Source organism: Symphalangus syndactylus, chromosome 10 (assembly GCF_028878055.3).
Source record: "Symphalangus syndactylus isolate Jambi chromosome 10, NHGRI_mSymSyn1-v2.1_pri, whole genome shotgun sequence".
Lineage (NCBI taxonomy): Eukaryota > Metazoa > Chordata > Mammalia > Primates > Hylobatidae > Symphalangus > Symphalangus syndactylus.
In genome coordinates this window covers 45,109,765-45,126,095 of record NC_072432.2, presented here as the reverse complement: position 1 = coordinate 45,126,095, position 16,331 = coordinate 45,109,765, and the positions used below count along the sequence as shown (strand labels likewise).

Here is a 16,331-nt window from a genome sequence, read left to right as displayed (position 1 = left end):
GCTACTGAGGCTTCTGCATTCTTCGCGTAGTTCTCGAAACTTGGCTTTCAGCTCCATCATCTCCTTGAAGCCCTTCTCTCCATTGGTTATTCTAGTTATCCATTCTTCTAATTTTTTTTCAAAGTTTTTAACTTCTTTGCTATTGTTTTGAATTTCCTCTCGTAGCTCAGAGTAGTTTGATCGTCTGAAGCCTTCTTCTCTCAACTCATCAAAGTCATCCTCCATCCAGCTTTGTTCCGTTGCTGGTGAGGAACTGCGTTCCTTTGGAGGAGGAGAGGTGCTCTGTTTTTTAGAGTTTCCAGTTTTTTTGGTCTGTTTTTTCCCCATCTTTGTGGTTTTGTCTACTTTTTGTCTTCGATGATGGTGATGTACAGATGGGTTTTTGGTGTGGATGTCCTTTCTGTTTGTTAATTTTCTTTCTACCAGACAAGACCCTCAGCTGCAGGTCTGTTGGAGTTTACTAGAGGTCCACTCCAGACCCTGTTTGGCTGGGTGTCAGCACCGGTGGCTGCAGAACAGCGGATTTTCGTGAGACCACAAATTCAGCTGTCTGATAGTTCCTCTGAAAGTTTTGTCTCAGAGGAGTACCCGGTTGAATGTGGTGTCAGTCTGTCCCTACTGGGGGGGTGCCTCCCAGTTAGGCTGCTCAGGGGTGAGGGACCCACTTTAGGAGGCAGTCTGTCCGTTCTCAGATCTCCAGCTGCGTGCTGGGAGAACCACTACTCTCTTCAAAGCTGTCAGTCAGACAGGGACATTTAAGGCTGTGGAGGTTCTCGCTGAGTTTTTGGTTGTCTGTGCCCTGCCCCCAGAGGTGGAGCCTACAGAGGCAGGCAGGCCTCCTTGAGCTGTGGTGGGCTCCACCCAGTTCGAGCTTCCTGGCTGCTTTGTTTACCTAAGCAAGCCTGGGCAATGGCAGGCGCCCCTCCCCCAGCCTCGTTGCCGCCTTGCAGCGTGATCTCAGACTGCTGTGCTAGCAATCAGCAAGACTCTGTGGGCATAGGACCCTCCGAGCCAGGTGCGGGACACAATCTCCTAGTGTGCCGTTTTCCAGGCCCGTTGGAAAAGCGCGGTATTAGGACGGGACTGACCTGATATTCCAGGTGCCGTCTGTTTCCCCTTTCTTTGACTAGGAAAGGGAACTCCCTGACCCCTTGCGCTTCCCAAGTGAGGCAATGCCTCGCCCTGCTTCCGCTCGCGCACAGTGCGCTTCACCGACTGTCCTGCACCCACTGTTAGGCACTCCCTAGTGAGATGAAACCGGTACCTCAAGCAGAAATGCAGAAATCACCCGTCTTCTGTGTCGCTGGGGCTGGGAGCTGGAGACCGGAGCTGTTCCTATTCGGCCATCTTACGGAAGTTTTATGTTTTTAAATTTTTATTTTAAATTGGTTTTAGATTTTCAGAAAAATGCAACAATGGTAAAAAGAATTCCCTTATATTCTTCACACTTTTCCTAATGTTAACATCTTATATAATGAAAGTGAAATTATCAAGAACAGTCATTGGACATTGATGCAGTATTATTAACTGAGCCACAGGCCGTCTTCAAAATTCACTGACCTCTTTTTTTTTTTTTTTTTTTAAATGACAGAGTCTCTGTCTGTCACCCAGGCTGGAGTGCAATGGGGCAATCTCGGTTCACTGCAACCTCAGCCTCCTGGGTTCAAGCAATTCTCCTGCCTCAGCCTCCCAAGTAGCTGAGATTACAGGCAGGAACTACCACTCCCGGCTAATTTTTGTATTTTTAGTAGAGACGGGGTTTCACCATGTTGGTCAGGCTGGTCTGGAACTCCTGACCTCAAGTGATCCACCTGCTTCAGCCCAACCGCTTTATTAATGACTTTTCTATCTGTTTCAGGATTTTTCCCTAAGATCCCATATGTCATTAAATTGTCATTCCTGCTTAGTCTCTTCTACTATGTAGCAGTCCCTCAGTCTTTTATTGATGACCTTTAAAACATGGGAATGACATAATGCGATTCAAAAATAGAGATGATTGCTTACAGTATAGATGATTGGAGAAAGTGCTGTAAAATCAAGCCAGCTTAAAGACAGTTTTGGTAATTGAGAGTGTGGTGATATCATTTGAATTAAGGAACTGGCAGTAGGTATTTCAAAAAAGAATATTTTTGAGAAACATGAGGAGTAAAATTAACATTTTGTGATAACCAAGTTGAGACGGAGGAGCATGGGAAACAAAAGCGAAGAAATAATCGAAGATGACTTCTGAGATTGGGTTGTGATATTCTAGGTAGATAGCGGTAACTGAGAAAGCAATGTAAAATATTATTTTGTCATTATCTTTCTCTTACACAAACATAAACACACTGTTCCCCACATCTTTCTCAAGATTTTATTCTTACTTTTATGGGATATAATTTTCTGGAATATATTAAATATTCTGTCATTCATCCAGAAATAATCAGTTTCAAATCCAAGAAGTTTTATATTATAAGGAACAATTTTAATAAATAGAATTTCTATAAAATGATTAAAAAGTTTTGAAGACAGACATATAATATAATCTGGATTATCATTCTTGCCACAATTATGTTTAATCCTCACTCTTTGCTTGTTATGATTATGATTATGTAGGTGAAGATTAAATTTTACCTATAATGACCAAATCTGACATTCTGCACTCACCGAGTTTCCTAAAGTGCAATTGCTATATCTTCTACCAGCTGCCAATCAGTTATTAATTATAGGACAGATAAGGTGTTGTTTTAGATAAATTGATAATTTTATAAATCTGCAGGCTATTGGGAAAAGGCCTTTCTAAACACAGTGTGAAGCAAAACAGTCCTAAAAGACTGACAATTTCATTGTATATAATTTTAAAATTTCTGAAAAGCTACATAACTCATAATAAATTTAAAATACAAGACTAAAGGCAGTTATATAAATGTGGATAAATAGTGGCTCTAAGGCATGTAAAGGTCTCCTTCATATCAATAACAAAAAGACAAATTCCATCATAGATCATATTTCTTGACTCTCCCGCCTTTCTCACCTTGCACCACTCTCTACCATACTCTCTGCACTCCGGCCACTTGGCTCCTCTTTCTGCCTTTCTGGTATTTCATTATCTCTGTGTCACAGGATCTTTGCACATTCTATTTCTTCTTTTGGAAACATTTTCTTTACTCTTTTTCGTCAAGGTAACTTCCATCCACTTAATTGGTTCCTACTTATCCTTCAAATTGCAGTTCTATATTCACTTCTGTAGCAAAGCCTTCCTCAATCTCTAGTTCAGGAAAAATGTTTTTGGGCTATCATAGAATAACGTTCTCTTTTGGCCTGGAACCTACTCAGTACATCATTATACATTCATATGAATATCTTCTGTTTCGCCCATTATACTCTTGCTTATTTTGGGCCATCTTGCACCCTGAGTACCTGGTACTTGCCTGATATAGAAATACATTTTACATATATAATATACAGGTATATATATGCACATATATGTGTGTTCTTTGAAGAATTGTTACTAAAATAAAAAGATAAAAAGATAGCGGATTGATCTGAATTTCCTTAAATCGGGAGCTATGAAATATAACATTGAAAAATTATAAAGTAAATATACTAAATATAATTATATTAGTAAATATCTGTATATTTAGTAAATATACTAAATATAATTAAATTATATACTATATATATTAAATATAATTATATTTAGTATATTTACTAATTTTGTAATTATATCATATAATTATATTTAGTATATTTATTGATTTTTGTCTTGTATTTTAAATTTTATGTAGAAATTTTATAAAACTTATGAAAATATATAAATTATATATAAATATACACAGTAAATATCAAAAAATATATGTTCCAGCCTTGTCTCTACTACTTAATAGAAATGTAAAAATAAACCTCAATTTAGTTTTGAAAAGGGGAATAGGAAAATATTCAATCTAGCCATGCCGATCAAATGATAAAATGTATGTGAAACCATTTTGTAAACTCCAAACAAAATAAAAATAAAGTAATATTTCATCATTATCATTTTTATTACATCAATGATGGTAGAATCACTTTAGGTCTGATTAAAAGTGTACTCAATACGTTCTAGGTTCTTCTCAGTACCATTCTGCAGCCTTGTTGAAATTTTCCTTTATATACACATGGAGCTGAAATTATTTGGAGCTGAAACTATAGAGAATCAACGTTTTAATACCAAACTAAAAATTTTTTAAAAAGAGAATACTATTAGGGATTCTTCTTCTTTCTTTTCTTTTTTTTCTTTTTTATATCTAGGAGGCTGAATTTTTCTGAATTTTGTAATAAGGGAGAGTTAAAAACCCTCCTAATTTTTCATATGGGCCTTTATGTTTAAAAACAATGATTTATTTTGTAGTTCTTCATGGCCCAGACATTCTAATCTAAGTCAGGTTTGGACCCCAACTCTGCCATTTGCTAGTGTTACGGATTCACTAGTGGTATGATGGACAATGCATTTAATATCACTGAGTCAGAATTTTCTTACTTGAAAATTGGAATAATAATAGCTTTTCTGCACATGGTTGTTATGAGATATAAATTGAAAAATAAGGTGACTTATAATATGTGCCAGGTTAAATGTTTAATTCTTCTCAGGTTTGGATCACTAATTATAATTAAAGCTTCACGTTGGCTTTAGATGAGTGAAAAAATAGTTGACTGAAAATTACTCAGCTGAGTTCATTTGATGGCTGGTAATCAACCATGTTAGCACTTTTATCTTGTAAGAAGGAATAAAATCTTAACAATTTTTAATTAAAATATTTTTTCTGTATTTTCATTTCCTAAGTAGATAATTATGATTATCTTGGACCTTGTAACACTATTTATATATAAAGACAAGCTTTATTTGGAAGAATTTGTTCCAGATGATTTTATTTCTGGCAAACTACATTGATGATGTCCCAAATATAGACCATCTTCTAAATGTCACATCTCAGATGGTTGCTAAAAATCATATTTGCAAAGAATTCTAAATGTCTGGGTAAGCTGAAATTGTTTTGTGTTACTGTATTCCTAGAAGTATAAAAGCAAATGTCTGGAGCTTTTTGGTGGAAGATTAAAAAAGCAATCATAAATAGTATATTTGTGATTCGTTAATAAAATAAACAGAAAAAAGTAATTAGATTATATTTAGTCATCATAGAAAGAATACACAAGTAGTGAAGTTCCACTGCCCAGTTATGGTCATTGTTGAGTATGACTGAAGATTATTGAAAAAATAATAAAAAATCAACAAATATTAGATGTTCTGCAACAATTACTTGAAAGAACATTGCAGTTACAATCCGCCAGGCTACTGTTTCTCAGAAAGGGTTACACATCAGAACTATTCAGGTAACATTTCATAATGCAAATACATGACTATCACAATGGACTGAATAAACTAGAAACTCTAGGAGTAGACTTACTCATCTCTCTATATATTTTTAATCTCCACTTTTGATTGTGATGCAGGGCAGATTTTGGAAAGACTGTGGTGGACAAACCGGGAGCTCTTTGAGGATAGAACCTGTCATATACATTCTCTGATCTCCAGAGAAGTTCCTGGGACATGGTTGAAAGTTGATTATTTATATTGATGAATAAGTATGTCTTAATCCCTTCTGTGCTGCTATAACAGAATACTTGAGACTGAGTAATTTATAATGAACTGAAACTTATTTTCTCACAGTTCAAGAGGCTGGGAAGTCAAGATCAATAGACTGGCGGCTGGAGAAGGCCTTCTTGCTGTGTCATCCTATGGAGGAAGGGCAAAGAGAGGGCAAGAGAAAGCCAAGGGGAGGCCAAACCTGTCTTTTGATAAGGAGCCCACTCTTGCAATGATAGCATTAATTCATTCAGAAAGGTAGTGCCCCCATGACCCAAACACATCACATTAGGTTCCACCTCCCAACACCACCACATTGCGGATCGAGTTTTCAATACTTCAACTTTGGGGGACACATTCAAACCACAGCAGTGTATCAATGTAATGTGCTAAAGTCCTGATGTGTCTTAAAATCACCAGAGGAAGTTATATCAGGACAAATTGGTAAATATAAATAAGTCAGAAAAAAAAAATCACAAAGAACATATATGTTCAAAAAGGATGATGCTACCGAAAAATATTTCACTGAGTTCTCATTGAGTATTCAGTAAGAGGTAATAAATTTTTTAACTCTTTATGCATTTTATTTTTAATCTTGTTTTACTTAGTAAGAAAACACTCAAAATATTTAACTTAAGAAATGAAAATGATAGTGTACATGAATATATCTTAGCTTAAATGTATACATTTATAGAGCAGAATTAAATTCCATAACTACAGAGTGACCACAAAGGGTAAAAGTGTTGCAATTGCTATTAAAAATAATAAAAATAATAGTTGTGCTTTTGGCGGTTAGTGCAGGCTCCAAACATCTTTGGTAGTGACAGAATCTCAAACAACTGGAGTCACAAAACCAGCAAGCTTTTCAGTATGATCTATGATCTGTATGTATAGATGTTTGTGTATATGTGCATATATAGTATAAATAAATCACAAGGCTTGAAATAATAATAAAGAACTATGCCATTGAGATGTCATAGGTTTAGATTATTTTAATTTAAAATAGTTGATAAACAAATACACGTTCTGATCTTTCAAATTCAGTTCTCATACTATATCAAATGAACTGACTATGCGTTCTATGAAACTACAACTCATAATAGTCTTTTAATTGTCAAGACATGAAATTCTTGCAAAAGGTAGTCTGCTTTACTAAGCTTTGCTTCTGTTCTTACTGCAGCCTTTTATTTCCTGAAATCTCCCTTCAGCTGCCATGAGTTATAGTCCATTTTTTATGCTAACCTTCATCTAAGGCCCTATAGATCCAGAGCAAATCAATTTCTATCTGCCATGCTCAACCGACATTTTGTTTTGGTAAAATAGGGCAAAATGGGCATTAAATACAGCCTTGAAGGGGAAATGGCAGGTTGCTGTGGAGACTGCTGTTTTGTTTTGAGTCATCCAGTCCCAATTCGTTTTAGTTGTGTGAGCTCTTCCTTTCCTCTTCAGTGGGACTACCTCCTTTCAACAAACTTGACAATAAAACAATCTCAAATTGAGCTTTCCCCTATTTAGAGCTTTATGTTTACTATGCTATGCAAAATTTTAAGGATACAAATACAAGACTCTCCATTGTTTGCTTGTTGTGGTGAAAAGGATGATGGGTTAAAGAGCTGGGTCATCTATTTTGTTTTTTAAGTGGGGGCATTTGTGATTTCTTGACAACAAAGGGTTGGGCCCTGTCAGAGGGATGCGCATTTATAACTTGCAGGCCACCACTCTCCCACTCTCTTTCTATGAGAAACCTGACAAAATGATTTTGGTACTTTTTCTTATTGAGTCTCAAACTCTCAAAATAGTGTTCCAGGATGCCAATTTACCAACAAGTCATCAAAAGCACAGCAGGTAAAGCCAATTTCCCATCCTTGGACTGCATGATCTCTAAATTATCTTTTAGGCCTGACATTATATGTTTTCTGGCTGTAATTTCTGATTATTCCAATTTTGATTTTATAGGAAAATTTCAGTTATTCTTGCCAATATGAATAGCACGATAGGTAATACCAAATAGTAATCCAAAAACAAAGTTTTTTTATACAAAATTAACTGGTTTTAGTATCTGCTTAGTTTGTGTCCTTACTAATGGGGATTAATAGGAAGTAACAGTGGGTTGGAAGAAACAAGATTTTATGCTAAAGCAAATTTATCTACTAAGCAAGATTAATATATGACTTTTCATTTTGGAATATATCCTTCTAAATCTGAAGATTAAAACAGACAATTTTCCTGTCATGTTACATGTGACAGAATATAATACTGAAAGTAAATTTTTCCCCAAATTTCAATGTTTATAACTGTATAAGTTTTGTGGTAAAAGTATGTAAAATATTATATTTACTTAATTTCCTGTAATTAGTGTAATCTAAAGATTGACTCCAACTGTATACCCCTTAAGGCATTTTCTTATTTTGATTTTAAATGCTACAAACCAAAATCTCTTCTAAAAAGTGACTTAGTATTTGCTTATATAAATCATTAATGGTCATATATACCAAAATAATGAAATAAAAATTTGACTACTCTTTTTGCATTAATTCATTGAAATTATAAGTACAAACATATTATTTTCTATGAAAATTGAATTCATGAACATGACTAGAACATATGATTTTTGCTAAAATTAGACCTCACAATGTTATGGTCTAAGAAGCATCCATCTGGGCCGGGCGCAGTGGCTCACACCTGTAATCTCATCACTTTGGGAGGCCGAGGCAGGCAGATCACAACATCAGGAGTTCGAGACCAGCCTGACCAACATGGTGAAACTCCGTCTCTACTAAAAACACACAAAAAAAATCAGCTGGGCTTGGTGGCACAGGCCTGTAATCCCACCTACTTAGGAGGCTGAGGCAGGAGAATCACTTGAACCCAGGAGGCGGAGGTTGCTGTGAGCCAAGATTGCGCCACTGCACTCCAGTCTGGGCAACAGAGGGAGACTCCATCTGAAAAAAAAAAAAAAAAAAAAGTCCATCCTTGATGCTTTCACATTTATTGGAAATCAGTATAATCTCTCTCATGAGGCAATGCTTGAAAAGTATGTCTCTAATAATTATTCATTTATTTTGCATGTATTGGTTGGCTTAGCATTAATAAATTAATAATAAATTTATTTGATGATGATATGCTTATTATTAGTACAGCACTTTTAAGCTTGCACTTTAAATCAGCCTTCATTAACTGGCCAGTTAATTATATACAAGAACTTACCATTAAGTTTTCCTTTAAGTTTTTAAAGAACTGTATAAAACAATCTATAATAAATTTTGAATCTTAAGAATGTTATACCTAGAATGCCTAAAATCTAAAATAAGGCTGAACCAGTTATAACAAATGAGCTTCTAAAATGAAAATAATTTTTTCATTGATTTCTTCTGCACTGATTTTTGAATTTATTTTTAATTTTTTATCTTCAAAGATTGCCATTATGAAATATTACCTCTTCACTCTTTTTTCTGTGTATGCAATTTCTTTACATTTACTTATAATTTATATTTGATCTAGTTTTAAGTACATTTTGAGGTATGCACATAGAAGAGTTAAAGTGAAATAAAAATAGATTGTAACCATATAGTAGGAATTATAAATTGTTAATCTAGGAACCAGAATGAGACACTGGCTACAATGTAGTATTTGAATTGATTTGATTTGACCATAAGCTTTCTTACTGTCAAGGAAAATAACAGAAACATTTTTGTTTCTCCAGTTTGTGAAAAGGGGCAATGTCATCAAGTTTTTAGATATCAGAATCGTTCTGTTTTCTGTGGCCAGAAATGCTTTCCTCCAAACCTTCATCTTTCTGTTTATTCATTGGTTTACATATTATCTACTTTTTGAAACCTTGTATTATGCCTTCAGTAGGGAATTATCTTTTCTCTGAATTATAAATTGATAATTATAAAAGTTTATCTACCACTAATTGAATATCTATCATGTGAGAGGCAAATAACAGACACTGTGTTTTCTCTAATATTTGCAATAATCCTGCAAGATTCATGCTATTTTACCCTCTTTACAGATGATGAAACCGAGCCAAGCGAAGCCAAGTGATTTGCACATAGCTAATAAGAGCAGAATTCTTGGAATACCAATAGCGCTTTGTAATTTGAGGATCTCCTCATATAGAATGTTCCTTTCTAAAACATTTGCATAGCTATATAAAAAATCTGTAAGCTTTATCCATCCAGTGCTTCTCAAAAAGGGAAAAATATGTGAAACCCATTGACATTTTGAATATTACTGTGCTTTCTTGCAGCCTGTGAACTTATGAATCAAGGCATCTTGGCCTTGGTCAGCTCCATTGGCTGCACGTCAGCAGGATCCCTCCAGTCTTTGGCAGACGCCATGCATATCCCCCACCTCTTCATTCAGCGCTCAACAGCTGGGACCCCAAGGAGTGGCTGTGGACTCACCCGAAGCAACAGGAATGATGACTACACTCTCTCAGTTCGCCCACCTGTCTACTTGCATGACGTTATCCTAAGAGTGGTCACAGAGTATGCCTGGCAGAAATTCATTATATTCTATGATAGTGAATATGGTAAGTGTTTATAATTTGTGTAGGTTTTGTAAGCTGATATTTGCATGAGAAGCAATTTCATTAAATCTTAAAAGTTTCAAGGATATTACTCATTGTTATTTGTGGTTTTCTTGTCTTGTCATATTCTTCTTATAAACATAGCAGCAACTGAAAATTGTGTTAATGTATTTAAGTCCACATTTTGGTATAAAGTCAACTTTAAATATAAATATCTGTACCTACTTAATGCTTAGTTTACAAATGTTTCTAGAGAGAATCTGATTTCAATACATCTTGATTTTTTCAACTAACGGGAATTTAGTCATAAAAACAACACTGTCTCTTCCCTTTCAAAAAAATGTATACCTCTCTATAATGCAGAAGATCATATTGGACAACCCTAGAACACTGAAAATTTACCTCTATTAATTGGTTAAATGAAATCTGACAAATCTTGCTTACACCCTTGTGTAGACTTTAATACCTACTCAGTACTTAACTCCTTGGAGTCACTAAAATTATATCACCATACAGTTCATATTATATGTTGTCTACAGCAGGAAGTCTCACAAAAGTACTAAGTAGTAAAAAAAAAAATTCTTTAATCTTCCAAGGTAAAACACAAAGCATTGTCCCTTAATTTATCATAATTTGAGAATAAAATGCTTTGTCTAAGTATATTTACTGGTACTTCATTAAAAGCTAAACAAAGTAATATTTTTGTTTACATTTATTTTTTCTGAATTTATCTACCTTTTTTCTAACTGACTGATCCCAGATATCTTAATCTATAGATTCCCTCTTATTTGTGGCAGAAATAAAATAGAGATGAGTATGACCAAATGAGGGGAAATGAACAGATCTTGATAAAGAATGCCTGTTTTGAAACATGTGTTTTCTTAGAGGTTATGTCTTGAGAAGGAGTCTTGGAAAAATTTTCTGTTCAGTAGGGATGGATTCAGTTTTTACAGTTTTCTGAAAAGAAAGTCAGAGAGGATTTCACCCTCTGTAGCATAACTTATTTTTCTTTGCAAATAAGTAAATAAACATCTTAAAAAATGCCTTCTTGTCCTAAGCTACCCAGCAATGTGAACAATATTGGAGAACAGTTACACAACAGTCGGCCAGAAAGTGCCATCAATAGAATTGAGAACAAACAAGTTGGCAGAAATCTAGGAAGCAGCAAATAAGAAAGAGCTCCTGTGGACTCCCAGGGAGGGAGAGCAAGTGGCAGTTACATTTAGCCCTAAATATTCAATGGTTGCATGGGGTTTTGGCAGCCAGAGTCCTATTAAACTTGGTGGGTAGGCTTCAGCCAAAGTCTGTGGCACTCTCTGGAAACACACTCCTTTGTCTCCAAGACGGAAATCCTTATTTTTGTTGCTTAATTCACGTTATTGAGGGGTCACAGAACAAAGTCTAAGAGACTGAAATGAATAAAATAAACAAAAAGGATATTAAAAATAATTGGCTCATCAGTTAAAGTAAGGATTGAATTCAACACAAGCCTGAAATTCCCTGATAGGATTATTTAGTGAACATAATAAACTCTTTGGAATCAACATGCTGAATAAGACTGTTGATTTTCTTACAATCACATTATTTGTGGCCTTTATAACTTAAATGGTATTTTCTTTTTTTACTTAAATGATATTCTTATAGCCTCTGATCAAACATATATTGAAATAATAAATTTAAAAACAGTAACTCTTTATTCAAGGGGGGAGAACAATTTTCAGTTAGTACTATGAAAGTGACTTCTTTTTTTTTTTTGAGATGGAGTCTTCCTCTGTTGCCCAGGCTGGAGTGCAGTGTCACGATCTCGGCTCACTGCAACCTCCACCTCCCAGGTTCAAGAGAGTCTTTTGACTCAGCCTCCCAATTAGCTGGGACTACAGGCACATGCCATCACGCCTAGCTATTTTTTTTTTTTTTTTGTATTTTTAGTAGAGATGGGGTTTCAACGTGTTAGCCAGGATGGTCTCGATCTCCTGACATCGTGATCCACCCACCTCGGCCTCCCAAAGTGCTGGGATTTAGAACAGAAAAGTAACTTTTGATTAAGGCATTTTCTCAACATTAAAACAAGAATGTTACTGTTTCATTATAAATGACCATGAAGAAAGAAAATTCCTTGTTAGTTTGTTTCCAAGTCCTACATATATTATAGTCAGGTAATTTGTATAAAAGAAGACATTTTTATTATGGGTGAGATAGCTATATTTTGAAAATATATACTAAATAAATACATAGTCACAGAATCATTTATACATATTTGAAATTTCTTATTCTTTTCTCCTGAGTTTTTATTTGAGTAAATAAGATGGAATAATCATGTAATGTATGACTGGGTCATCTGTTAGATCTGAGGTTTGCTTTAGGAATTTTATTTTTGGGATAAACTTGCTTTTTCACTTATTTAGCTTAATAATTTATGAAAAATATTTCTGCTTCTATCACTAACATTATTTCCGGTAATGCCCTTGTTTAATGAAAGAAAATTTCCCTTTAATACTTACAATTAATCTTGCAAGTAAAGCGCTGGACTAGAGTCCAAAATAAACATCAAGCTATCCAAATACCTTGTACTTTGAAGAGGGCTACTTGTATTTACTTATCCATTCATCAGTGTCATCATTTTAAGTTCAAACATTGGAATTGTATGTGACTTTTATCTTGGTTATGAAGAATTGCTTTCATTAAGAAATGGATTAACTATGGATGGAATCTATGGATGGAATTAGGCAGCTTCCTGGGGCCAAATGTTATTGAAAATGTATTTTGTATAGAAAAAATATATACTTTTTAAAAAGATTCAGACTTCTATATGAAGTTAATTAGAGAAACCTCCTTTTCAAAAGCAGTTAATTATAATTAAGGGCAAAATATAAATGTCTACTTTAAATTCCTTAACAAAGAATATTGATATCTTTGATTCTAAGTCAACAGATGAAAAGATGAAAAAAAAGTGGAAACTTTATTTGAATGGATTGATTCAAGACACATTTTAAAAGGCTTGAAAATAGGAAGTGTTCAGCTTTTAAAAATATGTCCTTCTGGAAATATTCATTGCTCACTTGCTCAGTGCAATGGAAACTATGAGATAAAAAGTATTACAAAACATAGTCTTAGTCTTTAATAGGCTTACCATTAAAAGATGTGTCTTAATAGAGAAAATAGTGGGTTAAGTGTTATGAATGATGTAAACTCAGTGCTACTGGTGTGTAAAGAAGTGTTTAATTTTGGCACCAGTGATTAAAGAAGGCTTATGGAATGACTTCAATCTTGATTATGGAAGTTAATAGTATTTCAAGAGGCAAAAATATGTGAGAAACAGGCCCCCAACCAATAGAAACTGTGATCAAATATTGCAGCAATTAAGATATTAAAAATAATATCTCTGAGCATTTTAATTCGTCAGACACTAGAATGAGATATCATGTCATTTGATCTTCTCAGTAGCTCTATGAAGTAAGAACTTTACTGTCACAATTTTACAAATAGGGAGACAGGAACAACTGATAGGTAACTTGTTCACAAAAAACATAACTAGGAAGTATCAGATCAGAGATTTAAAGTCTGACAGAGCCTATGATCTTAATCCTTTATCAGTATAAAGGAGTTGCAATAAACTATCACCCAAGAATGTAATAATAAGGGCTAATCTAACAGAGAACATTTACTATATCCAGCCTCTGTTCTAAGTGCTTTACATGTATTATCTCATTTACTCCTCATAATAGCCCTTTGTACTAGTTATTATTATTATTATTACAAATGTAAAAGCTGAGGTAGTGGGAGGTCAGGTAACTTCCAGTAAGTGGAGAAGCCCCAATTCAAATATGAATGATCTCTTCCTGTCCTTACTTTCAACCATGAAGTATTTTAACATTATAGATATAAGAATAAGATTAATTTCCAACAGATTGTGAAATAAAAAATAAATATATAAATTACATAGAATCATTTTCAGTAGAGTGACTTCAAGCCCTCAGCATTCCAACATACTAACGCCAAGGGAAAATATTATATGTCAATTAGGAAGGTTTACTTATTATTGAAAGCATGGAAATGAGAAAGTCATTGGGACAAAATAGGCTGGCCTATCTGTAGCAGAAATAGGTGCCTTCTCCTTGTGGGCAAAAGTAGAAATTTTGCAACCTCAAATAAATTCTTTTGTTGTCAGATTAATGCTTCTGGCCCAGTAAAGGTTTATGCAGAAATTTGAGAAAGCCACCTACCTGCCTGGCTCAATAACTATTCTTTTTTCTTTGCAAATAGAATACCAAATTTGTGAGTGCAGTATTCCTGGCTGAAAAACTATAGTCCCGGGATATCTTACAGCTAACTTTTGTGATGCAATGCTGTCAGAAATTGTAAAAGGTTGGGAATTTTATCCTATTTGCAAGCTAACAAGTTAGCCTGCATCACTTTCATGGATGCTGGTGGAAAATACTAGGCTTTAAGATTGTATAAAGAGACTTTATTACTCATGGTACAGCAAGCAGCATGACCCTCATAGTAATGTCTGTTTCTCTTGCCCTCAAGTTCCACAATGCAATGTGAAGTAGTTCAAGTGAATACCGTATGTGTAATGGGTTTGTATGGCAGCTAAGAAACCCTGAGCTTAGGGAATCCATGTGTCTTGTTCCCTAATAAGAACACCTGTTTTCAAAATGTGTAGTAACACAGGAGACCTATGGAGAATTGTCTCCCAATAATATAATGGTCACGTTCTTTCTACAACGTTGTTGGCTAATAGCAAATTTCCCCCATGAGATTGCCACTCCTCTAGTTAATCTGAATGGTGGGGATTGGGATCAAATCCATTCAGTTTTTCTCATCTGTATTTGTTTAAAGAGACTATAAACAGGACTTTAATGAGCAGGATCGATCTCAACCATCTCCACCAGGGTCCTGGACCCAGCCAACTGAACAAATACTATGAACCACTGAAGTTTACTTTAAAAAGCCAGGTGGCTCTCTCCTTAAATTTCTGCATAAACCTTTCCACTTGGCGAGAAGCATTAATTTAGATACAAAAGGATTTATTTGTGGTTACAAAGATTCCACCATTGCCCATAGGCAAAACCTATCATCTATAAATACCCTGGCCAGTGAGTTGAAGCTGACCTGAATGAATTCCAGAGCTGAAGTGGTGCCATTGATTGCTTCAGTGAAATTCAGGGAAAAAATTTATAATGGATGAATCCCATAGTAGGATAAACTGCCCACAGGATTCACAGATATTGCTCCATGTAGCTCCCATAAATAAATAAGGGTAGCCTCACTTTGGAGAGATCTCATTATTGTACTATATTATCTTCTGCTGATCTTTACTTAAACAATTGAAAATTTCTTATGGCTATCCTAATGTCCAAATCATGTGTCTTCAGAAGTGTAGTAATCTTCATACAAAAATTATAGTACTGGAAGTGGGCCTGGTTTGCCTGAGTTGGTGGAGGGAAGGGTTAGGCCCAATTTCAGGAATCCCCTGATGGAACACAAACAAATATTACCTCCTATGTGACCTCCTCGCCCTCTGGTAATGCCAGGTGTTCTCAATTGGTAGAATAATTCAGTCCAGTTCTTGTTTAAGAGAGACTTTGTGAGAGTAGTTGATTAGGTCCATCCTCATTGTCTACTCCAGGGGTCAGCAAACTACTGTTGGGCTTGAAATCTCTTTTTGTAAATAAAATTCCATTGGAACTCAGCCATGTTCATTTATTTGCCTTTTGTTTGGCTGCTTTTAAGCTACAGTAGCAGAGTCCTGCACTTGTAACAAAAACAATATAACCTAAATAACCCTGACATATTATTATCTAGCCCTTTAAGGATTGTTTACCAATCCTTGTTTTATGCCACCAGTTTAGTGGCTTTATTACCACCCAATGTAATGAGTGAGAATAGTGGTAGAGAAGCTATTTAGAGGTATTGACAAGCATTCTGCATAGGTGTGCCAGGTGCATCCTCTGCTATTTCCAGTAGACTTATTTATGAGAATAAAAGAATGGCGATCAAGTTGTGAATAGAGCCATCTGGTAAGAAAAGGCAAGTCCAACTGTCAGTGAAGTTTAAGACACTTATCCTAGTTTGTATGTTCTGTACCAGCGAGTTTTCTTTCATGGAGAATACTCCAGAAGTCATTTTGAGAGACAAATATCATTAATATCTGTCCTTTCCCCATAATTGTAGGGGTCTGTGAATGTTCCCTTC

At 35.1% G+C, this 16,331-nt stretch overlaps 1 protein-coding gene across 2 annotated transcripts in view; it reads left to right on the top strand.

Moving 5' to 3' along the window:
• Positions 1 to 16,331, top strand: part of GRID2 (glutamate ionotropic receptor delta type subunit 2) — a 1,458,882-nt gene that overhangs the window by 775,505 nt on the left and 667,046 nt on the right. Inside the window, exon 3 of one of the 2 annotated variants that reach the window (XM_055296993.2) lies at positions 9,852 to 10,136. The exons of the other annotated variant lie outside the window; for it this stretch is intronic. Coding sequence (XP_055152968.1) covers positions 9,852 to 10,136 — 285 coding nt within the window. The remainder of the gene's footprint in view (positions 1 to 9,851; positions 10,137 to 16,331) is intronic. 2 annotated transcript variants of the gene reach the window in all.